At 54.7% G+C, this 24,971-nt stretch overlaps 2 protein-coding genes and 1 long non-coding RNA gene across 5 annotated transcripts in view; 2 read left to right on the top strand and 1 right to left on the bottom strand.

Annotated features, from left to right (window-relative positions):
- The window catches only part of INTS3 (integrator complex subunit 3), a 41,990-nt gene extending 23,988 nt beyond the window's left edge, over window positions 1-18,002 (top strand). For all 3 annotated transcript variants that reach the window (XM_081825559.1, XM_081825558.1, XM_081825557.1), the window contains 22 exons: window positions 1,166-1,263; window positions 3,565-3,756; window positions 4,691-4,778; window positions 5,263-5,342; window positions 5,733-5,824; window positions 6,122-6,228; window positions 7,131-7,250; window positions 7,560-7,689; window positions 8,109-8,163; window positions 8,391-8,494; window positions 9,476-9,520; window positions 9,716-9,835; window positions 12,232-12,385; window positions 13,405-13,473; window positions 14,185-14,260; window positions 14,627-14,740; window positions 15,114-15,162; window positions 16,060-16,227; window positions 16,533-16,633; window positions 16,759-16,831; window positions 16,922-17,078; window positions 17,185-18,002. In XM_081825559.1, coding sequence (XP_081681685.1) covers window positions 1,166-1,263; window positions 3,565-3,756; window positions 4,691-4,778; window positions 5,263-5,342; window positions 5,733-5,824; window positions 6,122-6,228; window positions 7,131-7,250; window positions 7,560-7,689; window positions 8,109-8,163; window positions 8,391-8,494; window positions 9,476-9,520; window positions 9,716-9,835; window positions 12,232-12,385; window positions 13,405-13,473; window positions 14,185-14,260; window positions 14,627-14,740; window positions 15,114-15,162; window positions 16,060-16,227; window positions 16,533-16,633; window positions 16,759-16,831; window positions 16,922-17,078; window positions 17,185-17,262 — 2,270 coding nt within the window. In that variant the 3' untranslated portion in view covers window positions 17,263-18,002. The remainder of the gene's footprint in view (window positions 1-1,165; window positions 1,264-3,564; window positions 3,757-4,690; window positions 4,779-5,262; window positions 5,343-5,732; window positions 5,825-6,121; window positions 6,229-7,130; window positions 7,251-7,559; window positions 7,690-8,108; window positions 8,164-8,390; window positions 8,495-9,475; window positions 9,521-9,715; window positions 9,836-12,231; window positions 12,386-13,404; window positions 13,474-14,184; window positions 14,261-14,626; window positions 14,741-15,113; window positions 15,163-16,059; window positions 16,228-16,532; window positions 16,634-16,758; window positions 16,832-16,921; window positions 17,079-17,184) is intronic.
- LOC145722416 (uncharacterized) overlaps window positions 1-24,971 on the bottom strand; it is a 130,724-nt gene that overhangs the window by 28,873 nt on the left and 76,880 nt on the right. The window lies entirely within an intron of this gene.
- SLC27A3 (solute carrier family 27 member 3) lies at window positions 19,104-24,475 on the top strand. The gene is made up of 10 exons (XM_081825562.1): window positions 19,104-19,782; window positions 20,090-20,299; window positions 20,597-20,755; window positions 21,324-21,448; window positions 21,676-21,870; window positions 21,961-22,051; window positions 22,177-22,375; window positions 22,600-22,697; window positions 22,818-22,948; window positions 23,286-24,475. The coding sequence occupies exons 1-10, from the start codon at window positions 19,200-19,202 to the stop codon at window positions 23,460-23,462; spliced, it is 1,968 nt and encodes a 655-aa protein (XP_081681688.1). The 5' UTR covers window positions 19,104-19,199; the 3' UTR covers window positions 23,463-24,475.

Here is a 24,971-nt window from a genome sequence, read left to right as displayed (position 1 = left end):
TGAGACTGAGTCAGCAGAGGGGCTGGGATTAGCCTTTTATTTATTTTTTTTTATTATTTTTTTTTTAAAGATTTTATTTATTTATTTGAGAGAGAGAGAATGAGAAAGAGAGCACATGAGAGGGGGGAGGGTCCGAGGGAGAAGCAGACTCCCTGCCGAGCAGGGAGCCCGATGCGGGACTCGATCCCGGGACTCCAGGATCATGACCTGAGCCGAAGGCAGTCGCTTAACCAACTGAGCCACCCAGGCGCCCCTGGGATTAGCCTTTTAAGTGAATGCTTTTCCCTGGGAGCAGTCTTGCCTCTGAATTCCAAGGATCCAGCTTAGCCAAAATTCTCTTCAGTGGAAGGAGCCTCTGTGTGCCTCTCCCTGACAAGGTCTTTTTGATAGCTCTTTCCCCGTCTCAGGGTCCCCATCCCACCTCCAGCATGTATGTGTGTATATGTAGATCGTGTGTGTGCATGTACATGGGTGTGCACGCGGAAACAATTGTCTAGGCCCTGGAGAGTCAGGAAGGAGAGGAAAGTCCCGGTTCTCCTTTATGCTGTATTGCTCTTATATTAAACATGTGTTGAGTTGTTTTGAGTGCTTACTGTGTGCTAGACACATGTATGTTAACTCATTTAATCCTCAGGACAACCCTGTAAAATGGATATTTTACTTTCCATACTTACAGATAAAGAAAATGAGGTTCAAGGAGATTAAGTAATTTGCCCAAGGCCACACAGCTAGTGAGTGTCAGAGGCAGGATTTGGATCCAGGTCTGTCTGACTCCAGAGTCCCTGCTTATACCACAACATTGATCCCAGGACCCAGGGATGGGACCATCAGGAGCAGGAAGAGAGGCTAGGGTTTCCCCTGCTTTCCCCTAACTTTCCCACAGGTTGCCAACTGGAATAATGTGAGTAGGGGGCTCTGGATGGCCAGGAGCAGAAGAGAAGTAATATATCTGGGTCCTGGGGGTGGTGGTTGGTTGGAGCAGAACATGGCATTGCTGGTTAGAACCCCACTTGTATCTGTGCTTGACCTCTCTTGGTCTTGTCCTAGAATTTCCCCAAGAGCAAGACCACTGGCCATCAGAACTTGGCCCAGGTTCCCCACCTGCCTTCTTTCCTTCTGGTCCTCAGGCTTGTCTCTTTTCTCTTCCCTTACACACTTCGTTCAGGTATCCTGCAGCTTCTTCAGTCAAGAACATCCCGGAAATTCCTAGCATGTCGTCTAACCCCAGACATGGAGACTAAGCTCCTCTTCATGACCTCCCGGGTAAGCTAACCTTTTGCAGCAGGAACAGAAGCTGCAGGTTGGCTGGGCTTCTTCCTCCAGCCTGCAGATGCCTTACCCCTGAGTGCTGACTGGCAGAGTGGTGGTCAGGTGGGTACCCAGTCTATCTGGCATTGGGCGGGGTGCTATGAGCTGGGAATACAGGGTTTAGTAAAAGAGGTGCATCCAGTTGGAGCTCTTGTGAAGCTTCCAGTCTGTCTAAAACCATCGTTAAACCAATAATTATACACAAATTACGTAATTTACAAGTGTGAAATGTGCTGTAAAAGGGTAGAGTGTTCATTCTGGGAAACCCACTGTTCCACTGTTCCTCGGCCTGCACGTGAGTTCTCAGGAAGAGAGCTATGGCCTTTTGGTTTCCAAACATGGCTGAGTTATGACAGAATTGCTTGAGCAACATGTTAAAAATACATCTTCCTAGATGCTAGTCTCCCAGATAATCTGATTGAGGAATCTATGTTTTTAACAGAGAGTTTCCAGGCAACGGCTCCTCTACAGCCAGTCTGGGCTTGGGAAGCTACTGGCCTAGTCCACTTTTGTTTTCTTGAGTCATGCCGGAGAGCCGTCCAGATCTGTGCTATCCCATGTGGTAGCCACTAACCATGATTTACAACTTAAAGTAGTTAAAGCGAGGGGCACCTGGCTGGCTCAGTTGGTGGAACGTGTGACTCTTGATCTCAGGGTCATGAGTTTAAGCCCCACGTTGGATGTAGAGATGACTTAACAAAATCTTAAAAAATTTGCAGGGGGACGCCTGGGTGGCTCAGTCAGTGAAGCATCTGCCTTTGGCTCATGTCATGATCCCAGGGTTTTGGGATCGAGTCCCACATTAGTTCCCTGCTCAGAGGGGGATCTGTTTGTCCCTCTGCCTGCCACTCCCCCTCTGACAAATACATAAATAAAATCTTTTAAAAAAAATTTTTTAGGGACACCTGGGTGGCTCAGTCACTTAAGTGTCTGCCTTCGGCTCAGGTCATGATCCCAGGGTCCTGGAATCGAGTCCCACATTGGGCTCCTGGCTCAGTGGGGAGCCTGCTTCTCCCTCTGGCCCTCCCCCTGCTCATGCTCGCTCGCTCTTTCTCTCTGACAATGAAATCTTAAAAAAAAAATTTTTTTAGGGGCGCGTAGGTGGCTCAGTTTTTAAGCATCTGCCTTCAGCTCAGGTCATGATCCCAGGGTCCTGGGATCGAGCCCCGCATCGGGCTCCCCGCTCAGTAGGAAGCCTGCTTCTCCCTCTCCCACTCCCCCACTTGTGTTCCCTCCCTCGCTTTGTCTCTCTCTGTCAAATAAATAAATAAAATGTTAAAAAAAATTTTTTTTTAAAAATAAAGTAATTAAAGCTAGGTAAAATTAAAAATTCAGTACCTCAGTCGCATTAGCTACGTTTTAAGTGCTCAGTAGGCGCCATCGTTGCAGAAAGTTCTACTGGACAGTGTTGATCTAGTTGTATCTTTCTTTTCTTTTCTTTTTTATATTGTATTTGTTTATTTGAGAAAGAGAGCGTACTCGTGAGAGAGAGCATGAGCAGAGTGAGGGGCAGAGGGAAAGGGAGAAGCAGACTCTCCACTGAGCAGGAGCCTGATGCGGGGCTCGATCCCAGGGCTCCAGGATCATGACCTGAGCCAAAGGCAGATGCTCAACCGACTGAGTCACCCGGGCGCCCGTTTCTTTCTTTTTATTCCTTCTCCTCGCTGTTTTGTTTGAATTTGGGGAATAGAAGGGGAGAAAACCACATCTCTCTTACCTGGTGTTGCTGTTGTACCACTTTAGAGTGTGATCGGGGAAGGAGTTGCTGCAAGAAGGTTTGGAGAGTCTGTGTACCTGGGTTAGTGACCCCGTAGGTTGCTGAACATCAGAAAGCTCTGTCAGTGCCGAGTGGCAAACGGGCTCCACTCTTGTTCTCGAGGAACACTCCTTGTTGACCACAAGGGGCTCTAGAAGATAAGAAAAGATGATGCTTAGGACTAGAGCCTCTGTGACCAGAACAGGAGAAAGGAGCCAAAAATGGGCTGCAGTCACAGTTGGGGTAAATGTTCAGGACATTAGGTGGGTGGCAGGAATGAAGGCACAAGAGGTGAGTGGGAAAGAGTCTCGGCACTTTTTTCAGTCAAGGACTATTTACATCAGGAAGTCTTCCCAACGGAGGAGAAGTCAAGAAGAAAGTGAGTTAATGAATGAATGGAGGGAAGAGATTGAAGTCTGGGTCAAGCCTAGTGTCATTTTCCTCTGCCCAGAGACCACACCCTTCCTTCCGAGTTTCTCTCCAACGCCCCCTTCCTCCAGGTGCGGTTTGGTCAACAAAAGCGTTACCAGGATTGGTTCCAGCGCCAGTACCTGTCAACCCCAGACAGTCAGTCTCTCCGCTGTGACCTCATTCGCTACATCTGTGGGGTTGTCCACCCTTCTAACGAAGTGCTGAGTTCAGATATCTTGCCCCGATGGGCCATCATTGGCTGGCTCCTGACAACATGCACGGTGAGGGGCTGGGCTGTGGGATGGAGGCTCTCGGGTGGTGAAGAGTCCTCTTCCCTTGAGTTCCCCGTATTTCCATGCTTCTTCCTGCCTCTCTGGGCCTCCTGACCCCTACGGGCCCTTCCTTCACTTTCTTCCTGCTGAATGTCTCCGCCTTCGTCCAGCCTCCATCCGTGTCTCTCGAAGTGGACTACACTCATTATTCCCCATCTGGGTTTGGGGTTGAACAGGTCCATCTCTGCCTTTACTGCCGATCCTCGAGCCCAGATTTCTCACGCCTCCCCGTGTTTCCTTTTAGTTTTCAGAACCATGTATGGTCATTCCTCTGAATGGTTCCTTCCTCAGATTCAGGGCTTGTGTTCCTTAGACCCTCACTTGGCAACCTTTTGGCATCAGCTTTGGATACTAATGCAAACATAGGGACTCCATGGCACAGCCATGTCTTTCCCAGCATTTTTCTCCCTGTTCCTTGGGTGGGAAACTCCAAATTGTCTGCTCTCTGGCCTCTAGTTGCCTTTTGACACCCTTCCTGCCCCAACTGGGTCCTTGGAATGTGCTGATTCAGACACAACAACAGGCTGTTCCTAGGGGGTCTTTCAGTCAGGAATGTGCCTGGGGAGCCCAGCCGGGCAGCCTAGGGGCTGGTCTGGGTGCATGTCAGTGAGGTCCCAGCTCCTTTTCTAGGATCAAGGATGTGTTCTTCTGGATGTATGAGAACCCAGGTCAATCCCTGGCCCCTTGGTCAGTGAGAACATGGCCACTTGCACTCTTATGCAGACTTGTGTGCCCCTCACCCCTGGGGGGTTCCATCTGTCTCACTAGAAGTGAATTTATTTCATAGATGGGAAGTTGTGTGGGCTCTGGAGGCTGCCTTGCGCTTCTGAAGGGAAGGGAGCTGGTTGACGAAATCAGCCCTCCCTTCTCCTCTGTCTTCCAGTCAAATGTCGCTGCCTCCAATGCCAAGCTGGCTCTGTTTTACGACTGGCTGTTCTTTAGCCCAGACAAGGATAGCATTATGAACATAGGTATGTGACCAGACCGGGCAACACCACCCTCAACTCCCAAGCCCCCGCCTAGCCTTGGTGACAGTAGTCATAAATCTCAGGGCAGCCCGGGGAGAGGCAACTTATCTGGGAGCAGTTACATAGTTCCTCACCAGTGCTCCCTTGATGTAGAAGGAAGATTGCTTTTATGAAGCCAAGCGCTCACTCCCCCCCTTTTGCCCTAGAGCTTATGCGTGGGCTTCTGGTGGGGAGGGCCTAGGCGCAGGGCTGTGCCACACCCTGCTTTTCCTCTCCTACCACTCCTATTCTCCAAGCTATATGCTGGGGACAAGGGAGATGAGAGCGAGGAGCTGTTTCAGGGCTTGTCTGCTTTTGGGTCTGCTCAGTGGGAATAGGGGTAGGGATACAGCTTTCTCCCGAACCATTCGTAAGTATTGATGCCTTGTTTCATGGAGCTGGGCACAGACTGTCTGATGTGGGGGCCCTTTCATTCCACCTTCCCCAGAACCGGCCATCCTGGTCATGCACCACTCCATGAAGCCACACCCAGCCATCACTGCCACACTCCTGGACTTCATGTGCCGTGTAAGTGTGTGTCCCCTCACCTTATAGGCCCGCAAGTAGGTCTTCCCAGTGCCCTTCATCGTGGGAGCAGCTGTGGTCGTAGGTCCTACCCCCCAGGTTAGTGAATATTCCCCTTCCGTATTCCTGCCATGTGCCATGTGCCGTGGGATCTTTCCATGTCTTTCTTGACCTCAGGGATAATGACTTAAGGTAGAATCTGGTCTCTCTGAGGTGCAGCCAGGTCTAGGAAGAATTAACCATTTTAGCAACCTGGAATGGTGAGGAATATTCCAGACCTTTCTGCAGCCATACTTGTGTTTTCTGATCAAAACTGAAGCAGCTTTTTAGCTCTAGTTCAGCAGAACACTCTGTGTTGTGTGCTCATTCTTTGCTTCCTTTCTTCCCTTCCAGATCATTCCCAACTTCTATCCACCATTGGAGGGCCATGTGCGACAGGGTGTGTTCTCCTCCCTCAACCACATTGTGGAGAAACGGGTCTTGGCGTAAGAACTTTACATGTCTGTAAGCAGCGGGGAGGGGCTGTTTTCTTATGTGTCACTAGGTCAGGCACGTTCAGATACTGTCCTACCACTGCTGACTTTTCTTGACAGGTATAGAAAGTACTAGCTCTGCCTCAGACTGCTGAGAGTATGTCCTCTTGACACTTACAGAAATTCCTGTCTTGTCACCACATTCCAGGAGTCTGAGTATGGCCCAGCTATACTGGTTGGGCGTAGACCTGTCTCTCCCAACCGAAGTGAGGCGCTCTGATGTTGACCTCCATTCATGCTCCCCCCCAGGCATTTGGCTCCCCTGTTTGACAACCCTAAATTGGATAAGGAGCTTCGGGCAATGCTGAGGGAGAAGTTTCCTGAGTTCTGCAGTTCGCCTAGCCCACCGGTGGAAGGTATGGGGCCCTCCCATTCTATCACCTGTTTGAGAAGAGGGATGGAGACACCCAGGGCTCTCAGCCTGGAGCCCGTGTATGTCGCCCTGGGGCGATTCTTCACCTCTGTGACTGTCCATTCCAGGTTTTTGTTCTGCACTTTCTCTTTAATGAGTTTTTGAGTTGTCTTCCTTGGTTCTCCCTCTCCATCTGATCTTACCTGACTTTTACAGACCTCTCTTGCTCCTCAGCTCCTGTGTCTTCTCTCAGTAGCCTACCCTCCATAGGGAAGGCTTTCATGGGTATTTGTGTTTGCCTCACTGTAACTTCGTGCGACTCTTCTCTCTTCCCATCCCTGGGCCCTGAGTCCTGATAAGAGATGGTCATGTTGGGTCTCAAGTCTTGCTCCCAGTTATACACATACACCCTTTTTTGTTTTGGGGTAAGGCTTAAGCCAAGCAGAACTTCCCAGCTTGGTTTTAAAGTGAAGAGCGGGCGCCTGGGTGGCTCAGTTGGTTAAGCGACTGCCTTCGGCTCAGGTCATGATCCTGGAGTCCCGGGATCGAGTCCCACGTCGGGCTCCCTGCTCAGCAGGGAGGCTGCCTCTCTCTCTGACCCTCCCCGCTCTCATGCTCTCTATCTCATTCTCTCTCTCAAATAAATAAATAAAATCTTTAAAAAAATAAATAAATAAAGTGAAGAGCACTTGGGACTGTCCCTGGTCTTACCTACTTGTCGATGCAAGCTAAGCATAGCAGGCATTTCCTATACCATTCTTATTCCTGGCAGAATTGCCCTGCAAGTTGTGGAAGGTTGTGAGGACACGATGTCTGTCCTTCCAGGGTCTGTAATCCACCTGTCCCCCAAGTTAGGCATGTTAGGTCACAGGAAACCATCAAATGCCTTGTCTCTTTCCTCCCAAGTCAAACTTGAGGAGCCGGTTTCCGTGGAGATGGACAACCACATGTCAGACAAAGATGAGGCTTGCTATGACAACGCAGAGGCAGCCTTCAGTGATGATGAGGAGGACCTCAGCAGCAGAGGTGGGCACAGCAGAGAAGGGGCTCCGGGTGGCATCACCCCCAAGAGGACCAGGTGGCAGGAGCAGCCTCTCTGTTGCCTTGGCCCCCTGAGTTAGTCTCGTTAGCAGGGTTACTGGATGGGACCCCAGGGCGCAGAGCCCTGCCCTTGGCCCTGAAGCAGGAGGGAGGGAAGGAGGAGTGGCCCCTACCCTTGTGTGCTCCTAAGGCTGGGTGTGTCCACATCCAGGGCACATGCACACCTAGCGTGTGGGGCTGTCCCTGCTGCTGGTGTCTGGGGAAATGACCGCGCTCCTGAATCATTCCCTTCAGGAAAGAAGAGAGAGTTTCGCTTCCACCCTATCAAGGAGACAGTTGTGGAGGAGCCAGTCGATATCACCCCTTACCTTGACCAACTGGATGAGTCCCTAAGGGACAAAGTGCTTCAGCTCCAGAAGGGGAGGTAGGTGCAGCTCCTGCCCTCAGCCTCAGGAGGCTCAGCCCCAGGCTTTCGCCCTGCTACCTGGTGGGGTGGTGGGGAGTATGGAGAGGTAGTAGAAGCTCCGTGATGTGCCTTCTGCAGTTTGGGTTGGGGGGTATGGGCTGGGGGAAGGCAGCCTCGTTCCCCAGCATGCACTTCTCACTCTGTAGGTTCTGAGGACAAGAGTCTCTGAGAACCAAAGTGGGATGATGGGGATTTCCTTTCCTTAGGGTCTCTGCCCGGAGAGTAGCAAATTCTGCCCTAAAGCCTCCCTGACCCAAGCCCAGATTCATACAGAGCTCCTTTGTTTTGTCTGTGCATGAGTGTGCTTTGCTGGTTGTGTGTCCTGCCCTCTGCTGTCATTTACGTCCCTGAGATTTTCTCTCAATTCTTCACTACAGTGACACTGAGGCCCAGTGTGAGGTCATGCAGGAAATCGTGGACCAGGTCCTAGAGGTGAGGAGATCCCATCCCCTGAGGAGGAAGCAGCCTAGCCCACGCAGCGCAGAACTCCCCCACCCAGGCAGCTGACTCCTTCCTGTCCCCAAGATGGGTCCCCTCTGATGGTGCAGGGCTTTGTTGATCCTGGAGGTGGAAGCAGATTGAGTGCAGAGGCTCCAGGTCGTGGGGGCAGTAAGGCTTGGGTCCCGTGGTGATACCTGCTCACTTGTCTCACCACCCAGGAAGACTTTGACTCGGAGCAGCTGTCTGTCCTTGCTTCCTGCCTACAGGAGCTCTTCAAGGCCCACTTTCGAGGGGAGGTGTTGCCTGAGGAGATCACCGAGGAGTAAGGCTTATCTTTCCTGACCCCTCCACCTACCCACTGGCTTCTGGGAGCCAGAAGTATGCTCTTAGAGCCCTAGTCCAGGAGGCATCTTGCTGTAGACTTGAGAGAAATAATCACTTATTTTACTTTTTTTTTTTCACGATTTTATTTTCAAGCAATCTCTACACCCAGCATGGGGCTTGAACTCAGACCCTGAGATCGAGTCACACGTTACACCGACTGAACCAGCTAGGCGCCCCTCTCTTTACTTGTTTTTATTCTCACGTGTGCTGATTCACTTAAGGATTCATTTTTGTCTACTGAATGCAGAGCGTGGGGCAGAGACTAGGGCCCCTTCCTGTGTGCCCAGCCCTTGCTGCTGTAGGTGGGATTGGACCCTTGCCTAGACCCTCCCAGAAGGGCAGGAATCTCATTTTCTTTTTTTTTTATTTTTTATTTTTTTAAGATTTTATTTATTTATTTGACAGAGTTAGCGAGAGCAGGAATGCAAGCGGGGGAGTGGGAGAGGGAGAAGCAGGCTTCCCACCAAGCAGGGAGCCCGACGTGGGGCTCGACGTGGGGCTCGACGTGGGGCTCCGATGCCAGGACCCTGGGATCATGACCTGAGCCGAAGGCAGACGCTTAACGACTGAGCCACCCACGCGCCCCTCTTTTTCTTTTTTTTTTTTTTTAAAGATTTTATTTTTAAGCAGTCTCTATACCCAACATGGGGGCTCGAACCCACAACCCCAATATCAAGAGTTGCATGTTCCTCCAACTGAGCCAGCTGGGCGCCCCAGGAATCTCATTTTCAATGACAGTCACTGCCCAGACTGTGGTGCATGTTAGGACTCTGTCTTCTCTGTGACCGAGCCTCTGGGGCAGCAGGAAGTTGACCTTTGGTTTGGAAAGGAGCAGGCTGGCATCTAGCCTCCATAATGTCTGCCTGCAGCCCATCTTCTCTACTCACGCGGACTCTTAGATGTCACCCTCCTCTTGCAGGTCCCTGGAGGAGTCTGTGGGAAAGCCTCTCTACCTAATATTTAGGTAAGAATCCAGCTGTAGGAGACAGTGCTGGGCCTTCCGTCCTTCCCCTCAGCAGTCCTATGCTTCTGTCCTAGGGTAATGGGACTCCTTTTCCAGAGGGGAAGGATATGCAGTGGGCACAGGTGGCTCATGCCTCCACAGCAGAGTCTGCCCTACATACAGCTCTGCTCCCTTCCTCCCACCTCCCGCCTCCAGGAACTTGTGCCAAATGCAGGAAGACAACAGCAGCTTCTCTCTGCTTCTGGATCTTCTCTCTGAGCTGTACCAAAAACAGCCCAAGATCGGCTACCACCTGCTGTACTACCTGAGGGCCAGGTGGGTATGGTCCCCACATTGGAGGAGGTGTCCTGGAGAGCCTCCCCTGCGAATGCTGATCCCCCACTGGCATCACCACGGCCTTCCGTTTGTCTTTTTTAATAACAGCTTTAAAACCACAATTCGGTGGTTTAAAGTATATTCCCCAAGTTGTACAATTGTTGCTGCTGGCTAATTTAGAAGATTTTCATCATCTGTAAGAGAAACCACATCCCAGTTAGCAGTCACCTTCCCATTGTCCCTTTCACCCCACCCCTGTCAACCAAGGATCTGCTTTCTGTCTTTATAGATTTACTTACTCTGCATGTTTCGTATAAATGGAATCATACAACGTGTGGTTTCTCATGACTGGCTTTGTCACTTAGTGTAATGTTTTCAGGGTTTATCCCCGCTGTAGCCTGTGTCAGAACTTCCTTTTTTTATGCCCAAATAATACTCCACTGTCTAGGTATACCACAGTTTGTTTATCCGTTCACCCAGCGATGGACATTTGATTTGTTTCCACTTTTTTGTCTATTGTGAAAAGAGCTGCTGTGAACATTCACATACAGATTTTTACCTGGACACAGGTTTTCAATTTTCCTGGGTATATATACCTAAGAGTAGATGCCGGTCGAACGGTAACTCCATCTCTAACTTGGTGAGGACCTGCCGAACTACTTTCCAGAGTGACTGCAGCCAGTTTCCGTTGCCACCTGCTGTGGGCGAGGCTTCTAGTGCTTTCACGGGCTTCCCAGCCTGTTGTTGGGCAGCTTTTTCATTACAACCATCGTAATGGGTCTGTGGTTTTGATTTGCATTTTCCTGATGGCTAATGATATTGAGCAGCTTTTCATGTGCCTGTCATTGGCCATTTACATATTTTCTTTGGAGAAATGTCTGTTCAGATCCTCTCCTGTTTTTTGTTTATGTTTTAAGACTTATTAGCGTGCGCAGTGGGGACGGGCGCAGGGACAGGGAGAGTCTTAAGCAGACTCCACACTGAGCACAGAGCCTGACGCGTGGCTTGATCCCACCACCCAGAGCTCATGACCTGAGCCGAAGCCAGGAGTCGGACGCTTGACCGACTGAGCCACCCAGGCGCCCCTCCTCTCCTGTTTGTGTGGTTTTTTTTTTAAGATTTTATTTATTTATTTGACAGAGACACAGCGAGAGGGAACATAAGCAGGGGGAGTGGGAGAGGGAGAAGCAGGCTTCCCGCGGAGCAGGAGCCGGATGCGGGGCTGGATCCCAGGACCCGGGGATCATGACCTGAGCCGAAGGCAGACGCTTAACGACTGAGCCACCCAGGCGCCCCCTCTCCTGTTTTTTAATTGGGGTTATTCATCTTTTTATTGTTGATTTTTAAGATTTTTATATATATATATTCTGGATGCAAGTCCCTTACAAAACATAACGTTTGCAAATATTTTCTCATTCTCCGGGTTGTCTATTTACTTCCTTGATGGCATCCTTTGAAACAGAGATGTTTTACATTTTTTTTTTGAAGATTTTATTTATTTATTTGACAGAGAGAGAGACAGAGTGAGAGAGGGAACACAAGCAGGGGGAGTGGGAGAGGGAGAGCAGGCTTCTTGCGGAGCAGGGAGCCCGGTGCAGGGCTCGATCCCAGGACCCTGGGATCATGACCCGAGCCGAAGGCAGACGCTTAACGACTGAGCCACCCAGGCGCCCTGATGTTTTACATTTTGAAGAGTACAATTTATCTTTTCTCCATCACTTGTGCTTTTGGTGTCATGTAGATTTTCTCCTCTGTTTTTTTTCTCTTTTTTTTTTTTTAAAGGCTTTATTTATTTATTTGACAGAGAGCAGGAGCACGAGCAGGGGGAGTGGGAGAGGGAGAAGCAGGCTTCCCGCTGAGCGGAGAGCCCAGTGCGAGGCTTGATCCCAGGACCCTGGGATCATGACCCTAGCCGAAGGCAGACGGTTAACAACGGAGCCACCCAGGCGCCCCTTTCCTGTGTTTTCTTCTAGGAGTTGTATAGTTTCAGTTCTTAACATTTAGGCCTATAACTCCTTTTGAGTTGTTTTGTACGTGATGTGAGGTGGGGGCCTCTATGTGTTGTTGTCCTCATTGCTCAGAGCCCAGAAATCAGGAAGTGAGCTTTCTAGCCTGAGCTGAGCCCTCTCCTATGTTCAGCTCTCACCAGTTAGCAGCTTCATTAACTGTGGTCAGTGTCCTGTCTGGAGCACTGGGGAAGGATGGGGAGAAAGAAGAGTGTGTCCTGGTTGCTATAAGCTACAAATCTCTTGAGGAAGGCAGGGGAAAGCCATGAGACTGATTGGCCCAGAGCATCAGGGCAGCAAAGGGATTGCAGAGGAGGGCCTACCTGGGGGATGTCTGCTGAGGCTGGATGCTGAGGCTGGATGCTGGCTTCGGCCCGACTGCTCTTGCAGCAAAGCCGCTGCTGGGAAGATGAACCTGTACGAGTCATTTGCCCAGGCCACGCAGCTGGGTGACCTGCACACCTGCTTGATGATGGACATGAAGGCCTGCCAGGAAGACGATGTGCGGTTGCTGTGCCACCTCACGCCCTCCATCTACACAGAGGTCAGTGCCCCTGACGGAGTGCCACCGAGGCAGGGCAGCTGTGCAGGCAGGGCTCCCGAGACTGCGCATCTCCGCATACAGCGCCTGCTGGCCTCGGCAGGCTGCCTTTTCCAGCCCACACCTGCTTGTGGGCCCCCCCGTTAAAGTTTAGAAAATGTCTAAGACCCACAGAATTCCTGTCCTGTGCTTTGTGGTGTGAGTTGGGGTCTGGGCCTCTACACTTGGCTTCTCAGCTTTGGCCCCATCCTCTGGACCCAGGACAGGCCCCAACCAAATCCACGTTCACACATTGCAGGCCCTCTTGCCTTTTGATTGCTCACTCTCAGTTTCTCTAGTGGTTCCCAAAGACCAGGGCCTTTGTGGTGGGGACTCGACTTTCATTTCCCTCACTCACTCACTGTCTTCTCTAGGAACTGGGACATCAGAGGAGGTATCAGCTCTTCCTCTTGGTGAAGGTTCCTGGGAACAGGGAAATCAGGGCACGGGGTGTGGGCATGACAGGAGGAACTGTGATCTCAGCCAAAAACTGCAGGGGGAGGGGTGCACATACCCAGCATGTGGCAGTTTCCTCCTCTGCTCCCTCCCTGGTAAACTGGCCTCCCCAAGAAGGGGTCATGCCTGCCTGTCATGCACCCCAAACACTCACACTCTGCACCTTCTCTTCTTTGGCTGAGGGTTAATATAGATTGGATTTTTTTTACTGCTGCCACACAGCACTCACCAGTCATGGCCAGTCCTTTTTGGCTCTAGCTCCATCTCTGGATGGCTCCCCATTGCTTTCCTGAGATACACACACTCCTCATGCTGTGGGCACACGAAGAGCAAATTTGGGTTTTGGAAGAGTTAGAGTCCCAGCTTCACAGCTGTTGGATCTTTGTTTAGGTATTTGTGTTAGACCCCACATCTGGCTAACCCAGCCATCCCCTGAGCATGTGGGAAGAAAGGGGAGTGGATTATGAGGTTCAAGTCAAGGGGTGCACCCTGGACTCCTGCCCCAGCTTCCCTCTTTTTCTGCCCAGTTTCCAGATGAGACCTTGCGGAGCGGCGAACTGCTGAACATGATCGTGGCTGTTATTGACTCTGCGCAGGTGCACAAGGAGCTGTCCTCCTGGGAGGCCTGGGCAGTGGTGGGGGAGGGGGGCCTGCACCTGTGTGCACTTCAGGCCTGGGGGCTGGAAGGGAAGTGGATCCCAGGGAGGCAGGTGGGGCTCATTCTCTCCTGGGTACTCCAGTTCCACACGGAAAGCTAGGAGGTGGGTTTTTTTTAGCTTTCAGCTGGCCATCCCCTTGGCTCAGGATGAAAATGATCAGGCCATTGGCCTTGCCACCACGTACGGGCCCCGGAGGCTGCAGCTTTTCTTGTGTGTTGTTCTTGTGCCGAACTGAGGTCCCATTTCTGCTCCTCCTCTCCACTCGCCCCATTTATGACAGAAGAGCCCTTCTTTCTTTGCCTTTCTCCTACCCACACCTCTGTTCCAGACTCAGCCTCCCAGGGCCCTTTCCTCCTCCTCAGGCACAGGCTGGTGTGGGTTGGGGCCCAAACTAGGGCGAGGTAGACAAGTTGTCCATTCTCCCTCTGCTGTGAGGGCACGGAAACCACTTTAATGGTTTTCTTTAACTATTTTGCCCCAAACAAGCCTTCACCTGTTCTTCACCAGCCCCTGCATCCTTCAGAGACCAAGTTTTCCCTTCCTTTGGTTTTTTCCCCATGTGAGCCCTCCTGCTTCTCTTTCCATACTGGCTTCCTGGCTTCTTTTAGAACCAATGGGTCTTGCCTTCTTCCTTCTCTCCCTCCTCAGCTCCAGGAGCTGGTTTGCCACGTGATGATGGGGAACCTGGTTATGTTTCGAAAGGACTCTGTCCTCAACATACTCAGTAAGTGAGCAGACGCTGCAGGCACCCCGGGGGGAAGAGACGTGTGGCAGCCCTGGATGTTTTCTAGTAACAGCATGGCTGGCTTGGGCTGAGAATGGGGTAGACCATCACTCTGCCCTGCTCTGTGGTCTCGGGCAGTGTTTCTGGATCTGCTTAAGCTCAGGGCTGCTGGGACTATAGGAGTGAAGTGAAGTCTTTGAAAACAATGCTTTGTGTGGAAAGGGAGAGTGTCTGTAGGGTTGGGGACACTGTCCTCACCTGTGTATCACCCCTGCTTGGGACGCTGTTAGTCAGTGAGTTAGCCCTATGTGTGTGTGAAGGAGAGAGCGCGCAAGCGTGAGCACGCCCCTTCTCTGTCCCCTGCAGTCCAGAGCCTGGACTGGGAGACCTTTGAGCAGTACTGTGCCTGGCAGCTCTTCCTGGCCCACAACATCCCCCTGGAGACCATAATCCCCATCCTGCAGCACCTCAAATACAAAGGTGAGTAGGGCTGTGGGTAGGGAGAATTGAGGGAAGGACCGTCCCAGTCCCTCTGGGGCAAGGCTGAGGCCCCTAGGCTTCTGGATGATCAGACCCACTGCTGCCCCTCCCAGCGAAGTCCGGAAGGCCAGGCTCCCTGGTCAGTCACTTAGGCTCTTCAGATGAGTCCTGCAGGCAGGCCCACTCTGAGCCAGGCATGAGCTAGGGCTCAGGCCACTTGGGATTTTCTAGAAGCAAGGGATTGTTCTTCCTGGCTCCATGGGGAAGACTGTCCTTGCTCCTTCGAGTGGCTATTAACTGGGGGATGGGAGAGGTACCAAGATTCTTCCTGGAATTCTACAACCCTCTGAGCAGCCTCTGCCTTCCCCCACAGAGCACCCAGAGGCCCTGTCTTGCCTGCTGCTTCAGCTCCGAAGAGAGAAGTGAGTTCTACTTCCGGGGACTCTAGCTCCCAGTCACAGCATACCGAGAGAGAGCATCCTGTAAAGGGTTCCTGGCTGCTCCTTCAGGAGGCTGGCCATGCTTTTTTCTACTGTAGACATCTACTTATTCTGCCCTTCCCCTAAAATGATTTACAAACATGCAGCTCCCTTGGGATCTGGGCTTCCTCTTGACTTTACACCCCTGCCCACCAGGAGCTGCCCTGGGAGGAGGGGGTAGGGGGTGGGGACCGGACATCCTGGTTTCCTGCTCCCCACCCCTACTCTGCTGAGGCCACCCTAGGCTAATCCTAGAGGAGGCTGGGTCAGAGTACAGGGGTGGGGCCTGGAGGGGGAGCCAGCAGAGGCCCCTCCACCCTCCAGCACAGGCACTTTCCCAACAGCCCAGATGAGTAGGACAGCAGCTGTGTATCTTCTCTACCTTCTTGCCTTCCTTCCACCTTTTCTGCTCTCTTGCCCAAGAGACTAGAAGTGGTACAGAACATCCTAAAGGAAGTGGGCAGGTTGAGGGCTGTGGCTTGCCAGCCCCCTCCGCTGCGCCGTCTCGGGCTAGATACCGTGTGGTCCTTTTGCCTCCCTGGCCCATTTCCTGACTGTTCTGGGCAAGGTGGGAGAGATTTGGTGAGCCGCCCCCCAGTATACATACCAGCTGCTACTGCAGAAACTGAAGAATCACTTGTGTCTCCTGGCTTCGGGAAAGGATGAAACCAGCATTCCTTGGCCCAGAGAGAAGAGGGAGAGGGTGTGAGAGCAGGAAGCTGCAGCGACGCGGATGGGGGTAGGGGGCTGAGGTTTGGGGAGTAAGTAGGTGGGAGAGACCAGGGGATCCTGAGGCCAGCTGTGTGAGCAGGGTGCCTTCCACTCCTCTCACACCCCCAGGCCCAGCGAGGAGATGGTGAAGATGGTGTTGAGCAGGCCCTGCCACCCTGACGACCAGTTCACCACCAGCATCCTGCGGCACTGGTGCATGAAGCATGACGAGCTGCTGGCCGAGCACATCAAGTCCCTGCTCATCAAGAACAACAGCCTCCCGCGCAAGAGGCAGAGGTGGGAGCAAGAGGCAGAGGGGGGACGTGGGCCCTGTGGAGGGCTGCCCACTGTCCACAGGCCATCACCAGGGCAATTCCTTCCTGGTTAGTGGGTGACACCTAGTGGTCTGAAGCTACATGGTGTGCGGGCCCACTCTGGCCCTTCCCCCTTTCCCTAGTGCCCGGTGGCTGGTCCCTGTTCCACCCCATCCTTCCCCATATGGGCTGCGTCTGTCTTCAGGAGGGGCCCTGGTGGGGAGGGTGTCCCACACTCCTGGAGCCCTCCCCTCAAGCTCAGACTCTGGCTGTGTGACTTCCCTGCAGCCTGAGGAGCTCCAGCAGCAAGCTGGCCCAGCTGACTCTGGAGCAGATCCTGGAGCACTTGGACAACCTGCGCCTCAACCTGACCAACACCAAGCAGAACTGTATGCGTTGCAGACCCTGGCTCAGACGAGCCCTAGAGTGGGTGGGGGCAGGGGCAGGAGAGTTGAGTGAGTTTCTGGACCGCTCACTGTCCTTGCTTCCCTGCTCTCCCTCCTCCTCCCTCTAGTTTTTAGCCAGACCCCAATTCTCCAGGCTCTGCAGCACGTGCAGGCAAGCTGTGACGAGGCCCACAAGATGAAGTAAGGCCTTGGGAAGCAGTGGGGAGGGGTCCTGCCCAGGACAGAGAAGAGGCTGGGAGGAATGTGCTGAGGGTGTGTTCTTTCTCTCAGGTTCAGCGATCTCTTCTCCCTGGCTGAGGAATATGAAGACTCATCCACCAAGCCGCCCAAGAGCCGGAGAAAAGCAGCTCTGTCCAGCCCCCGCAGTCGAAAGAATGCCACACAGCCCCCCAATGCTGAGGAAGAGTCAGGCTCCAGCAGTGCCTCGGTGAGAGCCCTCACCTCTGCTCAGCAGCAGGAACATTGGGGGCTGGTGGGGCTGGGACTAGTAGCTGCTCACGCTAATGACTGCCCCCCCCCCCCATCTCTTCCAGGAGGAAGAAGACACAAAACCGAAGCCTACCAAGAGGAAACGGAAAGGGTCCTCTGCAGTGGGGTCTGACAGTGACTGAGTCCCCGTGTTCCGCCATCCCACCCCCAGTTGGACTGCCCTCCCCTCCGTGGTGAATCAGAGGTTAATAAGGGCTGGGGAGATAGTGGGGAGACACCCTCTCCCTCTGCCCAAGGCTCGCCTGGTGGGAAGGATGAGCTGCTTCCTTTGGCTCAGCCTGAGAAGCTCCCATGCAGCCCCAGCCCCTGCTCCCTCCTGTCCAGGCGCCTCCAGCCCCGTCACACTGCTGCTCCCACCGACTTGGGTCCCCCTGAAGCCAGAGGCTGTGTGAAATCTGGGCTGGTGCAGGTCCTCAGCCCCTGCCCCTCCCCAGCCTCCCAAAGAGAAGAGAAATGGCAGATGGGGCTTGCTGGTCAGAGAGGCCAGGATGGGAGTGAAGACAGTGTATGGATGCCCCTTCCACATGTTCCCCGTCTGGCCTTGATTTGCTCCTAACAGGCATTTTATAGTTGCTCTCCATCCTCCCGTGTGAAATGGGCATTTCATCAGTGATGTGGTCCAGCTGCCTGCCTGTTCCTCAACATGGGGCAGATGCCATAAGAGTTCAGGCAGGGACTGAGGGGAGAGGGAGGCCAGAGCCCTTGGGACTCCCAGAGAGAGACTTCCACAGAACTGTCGAATGGTCCCATTTCCTCCGTTCTGTCTTTTTGGGGTTTTTTGTTTGTTTGTTTGTTTGTTTTTTTGGCAGAGATAATCGCGTTTTAAAAGTTTTTAAATGACAATAAAACAAGCCAGAACCTCTTTTGTGCTGGAGTTGCTGGCCCAGGTGCTCTTACCCTATGCACCTAACTGGTTGCCCCCACTCCCCTGGTGGCCTCAGAACTTCCCCTTTTCCCTTCCTGAACACCCCCTTGTCTGGAGCAGGAGGGACTTTTTGCTGCCCCCCTCCTGCCCAAACTTCCTGTTGCCACTGGGGCTGTGGGCCAGGCACTGACCTGTCCAGGCACCATCTCCCGTGAAGTTGAACCCTACTTCTCTGTCAAGAAACTAGAGGCTCCCGAAAGTGAGTATTAGTAGATCTGTGTGCTTATCAACTATTGGAGGACTGCTTGGGGGTGAAGGATGCCCCCAACTCGGATTCTGATGGACAGAAGTAGGCCTGGTGGGGAGAGTTCAGATACCAGCAAGAAGGAACCAACCCTCTTTGTTCCACAGTCTGTCCCCTGTGTCCCAGCAGAAAAGAATCCCCTAGGCTGCCCAGGAGGCTGGGTGGCCGACAGAAGAGAGAGGAGTGAGGTCTTGGCGGAGGACAGAGGGCTCCTGCAGAATCCAGTGTCCCCTTCTTCAAAGCTGTTATTCCTTCCTTTAAAAGTCTTAGTCGCAGGAGGCCTCTTCCTCTCCCCTTCCCGTTCTCTCTGCCCCAATTAAAACCAGGATGGAAAGCATTCGCTGGCTGGCCCCAATTATTGTGCCCTTGCCCGGAAGGAGGGGCCTCCGCAGTCGCCCCTCCAGAACTCTGGCTGGCTGGGCCCCCACCCATCCCCTGGGGCTGCTGCTGGCGCTGGGGGAGGGCACGGGTCTGGCAATCGGGCCCGGTCTTGCAGCGCCAAGTGGGCAAGGGGCCGAGTTCTCCGGCCAGTTTTGGGGGAGAGCAATGGCATCCTTAGGCCGGGACGCCACAGTTCAGATGCCAGAAGCGCCCTTGGGGAGAAAACCTGAACCGGGACCTGGGAGGGTTTGGGCCGCCGGCTGTCTGGGAGGGAGCGCGCACAGGGCGGAGCGCGGCTGTGGGGAGGGCGGAGAGCGCGGGGCCGCCCCCCACGCACTCCCGGCCTCGGCTCCCAGCCCGTGGAGAACCGGGAGGGGGGAGGGGGGAGCTGGGTGGGAAGGGGCGTGTGCCGGCGCACGCGCGCTCCCAAGAGGGAGAGGTCTCCGAGCAAAAGCGAGCGGCCCGTTTTCGGAAGGGAGTCTCTGGGCCGCGCCAGGGACGAGGGCACCATGGCCGCCCTCCTGCTGCTGCCCCTGTTGCTGCTGCCACTCCTGCTGCTGCGGAAGCTGCACCTCTGGCCCCGGCTGCGCTGGCTCGCGGCCGACTTGGCCTTCGCGGTGCGCGCCCTACGCTGCAAACGGGCTCTTCGAGCGCGCGCTCTGGCCGCGGCCGCCGCCGACCCGAGGGGCCCCGAGGGGGGCTGCAGCCTGGCCTGGCGCCTCGCGCAACTGGCCGGGCAGCGCCCCACACACATCTTCCTCATCCACGGCGCGCGACGCTTCAGCTACGCGGAGGCCGAGCGCGAGAGCAACCGGGCTGCGCGCGCCTTCCTGCGCGCCCGGGGCTGGGACGCGGAGCTCGGCGGCGGCGCAGAGGACGAGCGGGCCGCGGGAGTTGCCGGCGCCGCGGCCCCTCTGGCACCCGGGGCCACCGTGGCGCTGCTCCTCCCCGCCTGCCCAGAGTTCCTGTGGCTCTGGTTCGGGCTGGCCAAGGCCGGCCTGCGCACAGCCTTTGTGCCGACCGCCCTGCGCCGGGGTCCCCTCCTGCACTGCCTCCGCAGCTGCGGCGCGCGCGCGCTCGTGCTGGCGCCAGGTAAGGCCGGAGCGCGAGGCCAGCGGGGGCGGGACCGGCCTCGGAAAGGGGCGCGTCGGTGGGGGGCGGGGAGGGGGAAGGAAGCCGAGCCTCCTCGAGGGGGTTCGGAAAGGGTGCTCGGGGACTTGAGTCTTTGGGTTTGCGAAGGGATGGAGCTGGGTCTTTGGTTCCCAGAACGGTGATGGGATGTTCCTACTCTTCTCGCCCAAGAGCAGTGAAGCGGTGGGGAGGGGCGGGGGGGGGTTGCAAATAGGCTGTGGGGTGGAGAATTCTGGGTCCCCAAGCTATGCCTTCCCACCTCATCCAGAGTTCTTGGAGTCCCTGGAGCCTGACCTGCCAGCCCTGAGAGCCATGGGGCTCCGTCTCTGGGCTGCAGGCCCTGAAACCCATTCTGCTGGAATCAGCGATTTGCTGGCTGAGGCCTCCGCTGAAGTGGATGAGCCAGTGCCGGGGTATCTATCTGCCCCCCAGAGCATAATGGACACGTGCCTGTACATCTTCACTTCTGGCACCACGGGTGAGCACTGGCCTTACCTCCCAGAAACTAGGCAGAGGAAGGCAGGGGGCTGGGGACAGGAACTATGGCCTCAGTTTCCAGGCCACTCCTCCAAACCCTCCCTGCCCCTCCATGCTGGTCCCGAGGATCATACTAATTTCTCCACCTCCCTGCACTTCCCACATTTCCAGGACAGCTTGGCCTCCCTTCTTTTCAGCTTCAGCCTTGCCTCTGCCTCTTTCTTTGGGAAACCAGGGGCAGAGGGAGGCAGGGCCTGAAGCTCAGACCCTTCCCCGGGTCTCCCCCCACCACCCACAGGCCTCCCCAAGGCTGCTCGGATCAGTCATCTGAAGATTCTGCAGTGCCAGGCCTTCTACCAGCTGTGCGGAGCCCACCAGGAGGATGTGATCTACCTTGCCCTCCCACTCTACCACATGTCCGGCTCCCTGTTGGGCATTGTGGGCTGCTTGGGCATTGGTCAGTCTCCCCAACTCCCACCCCAGTCCAACCCCCACCTTTAGTCCTCCAGCAGATGTTTTTTCTAGCAAACATTTATTAAGTACCTAAGTGGTGTGCACACCTCGGGATGCTTCCTGAGTCCTTCAGGGTAGAGAATCCAGAGGAGGGAGGAGGCAGGGCCTCCTCTCCAAGAGCTCCTGGTACAGCGGAGTGGCATCACCTGCCCAACCTACAGACTGGCTAGGGAGGCCGTATCGTTCACAGAACTCCAGACTCCAAGGTCGGGGTGGGGAAGGGCTGTGGATGTCAGCCCAGGAAGAAGCAGATGGAGAAGGTTGGGACTTGGGGGCAGGGTACAGAGCACGGACTATGTGGGGACAGGAAGTAGAGAAAGGGCACTGACCTCCCTGAGGCACAGGTGGGAAAGGAAGAAGGCCAAGCTGGGCCTGCTGTTGAATGTCCCAGCAGGGCCTTCCCAGGGACTACACACTGCACTGAGGACTAGCGTCTGGGAAGGAGGTGGTCAGGGCGCCCCCATAGCCCTTAACCTCACCGTCCTTCCTCCCCCCTCCTCCACTTCTGGCAGGGGCCACAGTGGTGCTGAAGTCCAAGTTCTCGGCTGGCCAGTTCTGGGAGGACTGCCAGCAGCACAGGGTGACAGTGTTCCAGTACATCGGGGAACTGTGCCGATACCTTGTCAACCAGCCCCCGGTGCGTGGGCACAGGTCCAGGCAGGGAGGTGGGCACTTCACGGGAGACGCTGAGGCAGTGGTCTGGGAGTTGGAAGAGAACGGCAGGGCGGGGTGCAGGGCCTGGGATGACAGGATATCTGAGTGAGGTCACCGCGGAAGGGGCTCCAGGGCAGTGGGAAACAGGACTTCACTTTTGGGAGCTGGCGTCTCGGTGGTGAACCTTCTGCCCATCTCTCCTCATCTCAGAGCAAGGCAGAACGTGGACATAAGGTCCGGCTGGCGGTGGGCAGTGGGCTGCGCCCAGACACCTGGGAGCGTTTTGTGCGGCGCTTTGGGCCCCTGCAGGTGCTGGAGACCTACGGACTAACGGAGGGCAACATTGCCACTTTCAACTACACGGGACAGCTGGGTGCTGTGGGACGTGCTTCCTGGCTTTACAAGGTAAGGGAAGGATGGGGAAGAAGGGGGGGCCGGCAGGGAGGGGGCTCGTGCAACTGAAGTGACCCAGTGCCCGGGTCTCCCTTCCCCCAGCATGTCTTCCCCTTCTCTTTGATTCGCTGTGATGTCACCACAGGGGAGCCAATTCGGGACACTCAGGGGCACTGTGTGGCCACATGTCCAGGTTCGTGCTCAGGTGGGGTGGGGGGGGTGCAGCTGGCAGAGGAGGATTGGGATTAGGCAGTGGGGTGAGGGGCAGGAGGTTCTGGTGAGGTGGGCAGTCACCCCTGACCCCAGTGACTCTGCCAGGTGAGCCAGGGCTGCTGGTGGCCCCAGTGAGCCAGCAGTCCCCATTCCTGGGCTACGCTGGGGGGCCAGAGCTGGGCCGGGGAAAGCTGCTAAAGGATGTCTTCCGGCCTGGGGATGTTTTCTTCAACACTGGGGACCTGCTGGTCTGCGATGACCAGGGTTTTCTCCGCTTCCACGATCGTACTGGAGACACCTTCAGGTATCTGTCCATGACTTTGAGTCCTTTCCCAGACGTCCAGTCTCTGTGACCCAAAGCCCCTAAACCTATCTCCCTAACTTGCACCCAAACACACCCAAACCCAGCCCCTCATCTAACCTCTCCTGTCAGACAGACCTCTGGAACACTTCTTCTCTGTGAGCATCTGGCACCCTGTGTCTTCCCCCACCCACCTTCTAAGGCCCAGGATCTCTGCCCTCTTGCAGGTGGAAAGGGGAGAACGTGGCCACGACTGAGGTGGCGGAAGCCTTGGAGTCCCTGGATTTTCTTCAGGAGGTGAACGTCTACGGAGTCACCGTGCCAGGTGCCAAGACACGGGAGGTGGGAGGCAGCTGGCCCACTGCCCTGACCTGGTATTACTTGGGCCCAGGGAGCATGAAGCTGGAGGGTGGTCCACAGCTGACCTCTCCCCACTGACCACCAGGGCACGAAGGCAGAGCTGGAATGGCGGCCCTGGTTCTACGTCCCCCCCACTCATTGGACCTTGTGCAGCTCTACACCCATGTTTCTGAGAACTTGCCACCGTATGCCTGGCCTCGATTCCTAAGGCTCCAGGTAATCAGCTGCTCCTGCTCCACCCCTCCCCACCCCCCACCCCCCGCCCGGTTATCTGCAGCAGCTGGTAGCGCCCAAACCCCACACAGGGATCCTCACGTGATACTCTCCGTGAAGAGAAAGAACAGCTCCTTCCCAGACATGCACTCCTTTGCCCCCCTTCATTCCCTCTGCCCTCCTCCAGGCTTGTGTCCTTCTCTTCCCTGTCACCCCGTCCCCTAAACTCTGACCTCATACCTCCTTTTCCCTGCCCCTTGACAAACTTCAGTCCCTTGACTCACCTGAACCACTGGGCAGAATATGCCTTCCTTCAACTCCTTTTGATGCTCCTCCTCAGGAGTCTCTGGCCACCACGGAGACCTTCAAGCAGCAGAAGGTGCGGATGACAAAGGAGGGCTTTGACCCAAGCACACTGTCTGACCCCCTCTATGTTCTGGACCAGGCTGGGGGTGCCTACCTGCCCCTCACACCTGCCCGGTACAGTGCCCTCCTGGCTGGGGACCTTCGCATCTGAGAGCCCCGCATGCTCAGGTGCCTGAGGGAGTGACTTTGTGGGTTGGGGGCATGGCAGGTGTACTGGGGACTGTCTGGGGTCTTTTTTATACCAGATTTGGAATCATTATTTTGTAATAAATAGGACCAGAGCCAGTCTAGCTCTGTCTTTCTGATCTGCGGTTTGGGGCTTCCCTGTCTGTGGAACTGCTTTTTCCTGGCACAGAGCCCCATACCTCTGCCCTGACTTTATGTGGGCCTGAGCTCCGCGTCTGGACCGCAGTGTTTTTCCTCTCAGGTGACTCCGTGTGATCCCTGTCCTTGGAGAGCCCCTGGTGGTGGGTGTCAGTCTGTGCTGTGTGTGCCCACCCCAGCTTCACGCCCTGAGCACTGGGCAGCTCTGTCGGGGGAGCTATGGGACTGGAGGCCTTGACCAAATGGCACAAGTGGACAGAGGCACGGAAATGCTGCTCCCTGTGGCCGGCCAGCCTGTCCCCACAGACGCAGGTGTGGCTAGGCTGGAGAAGAGTCAACCAGGCAAAACAAAGGTTTGATTTTGAGGAAAAGGGTCCTCTAGACACCCCTCTTCCCTCACAGCCTCTGCTAGCGCCAGTCAGTGAGGGGGAAAGGGTGGAGGCACGCCAGCTCAGGTGTTTCTAATTTTACCTAATCTTAGTCCTACATTCCCAGAGCAGCAGCCCAGGTTGGAGCCCCTCAGGCCCTGAGGAGACTTTGAAGGCTTTCCTGGGAGCAAGGCTCACAGTGCATGTGTGCACGTGGCAGCAGGAAGAACGGGGGACTCAAAAGGAAAAAGGCCTGTCCTTAGCCTCCAAATGAAGCATCAATAAAATTCATCATCTAGATGAAACTCCTGCTTCCCCTAAAACTAAAGTCCCACCTGTTGGGGTGCCTGGCTGGTTCAGTCAGTGGAACATTGGACTCTTAATCTCGGGGTTGTGGGTTTGACCCGCACATTGGGTGTGGAGATTTTTTTTTTTTTTTTTAATTTTTTAAGTAAAGTCCCTTCTGTTTTGAGCTGTGGGTCCGCGACATATTTTGTTACTTTCCCTTGAGCTGTCTTTCTCCCTCAAATTCCTCTCCCCAACATGAGAGGTCAGGGGACGGGCCCCACCAACAACTTCAGGTCCCAATGGCTAAGTCCTGTTCTAAAACATATGCATTACCCCACCCTCCATCAGAAAACCCAATTCAGCATCAACAACACACTAATTGAGGTGCACACTGAGGTGCAGGTGACTTCACACACTGACCAATAAATGAGGAATTACCTCATTCCGTTCACCGAATTCGGCCAGAAAGAGTGCAATAGTTAAGTGTATGGGGGGGGGCCATGGGGGGCCTGGGTAGGTGTGTCACTTGGCTGGCAGGGCCACGTCCTGCAGCTGCCCTCTTAAAAACCTTAACTCAGCCCATTTCCCAGGACGGTGAGCTGAGGAGCCATCTCTTCCCTCATGGAATCACACACATTTTTTTCTCCACAATCCCTGTTTCATTTCACCTAAGTCTGCGA

The sequence above is a fragment of the Leptonychotes weddellii genome, chromosome 6 (assembly GCF_054177405.1).
Source record: "Leptonychotes weddellii isolate Sample4059 chromosome 6, ASM5417740v2, whole genome shotgun sequence".
Lineage (NCBI taxonomy): Eukaryota > Metazoa > Chordata > Mammalia > Carnivora > Phocidae > Leptonychotes > Leptonychotes weddellii.
The sequence above is the reverse complement of the archived record's forward strand: the minus strand, read 5'-3'. Positions and strand labels throughout refer to the sequence as shown.

What these genes read in the sequence shown, in the direction of transcription:
- SLC27A3 (XM_081825562.1), top strand. Translation starts at nt 19,200, where the DNA reads ATGGCCGCCCTCCTGCTGCTGCCCCTGTTGCTGCTGCCACTCCTGCTG. An exon ending in ACCTTGTCAACCAGCCCCCG is followed by an intron (nt 21,449 to 21,675) that starts GTGCGTGGGCAC and finishes TCCTCATCTCAG; the next exon opens with AGCAAGGCAGAACGTGGACA. An exon ending in CTGTGTGGCCACATGTCCAG is followed by an intron (nt 22,052 to 22,176) that starts GTTCGTGCTCAG and finishes TGACTCTGCCAG; the next exon opens with GTGAGCCAGGGCTGCTGGTG.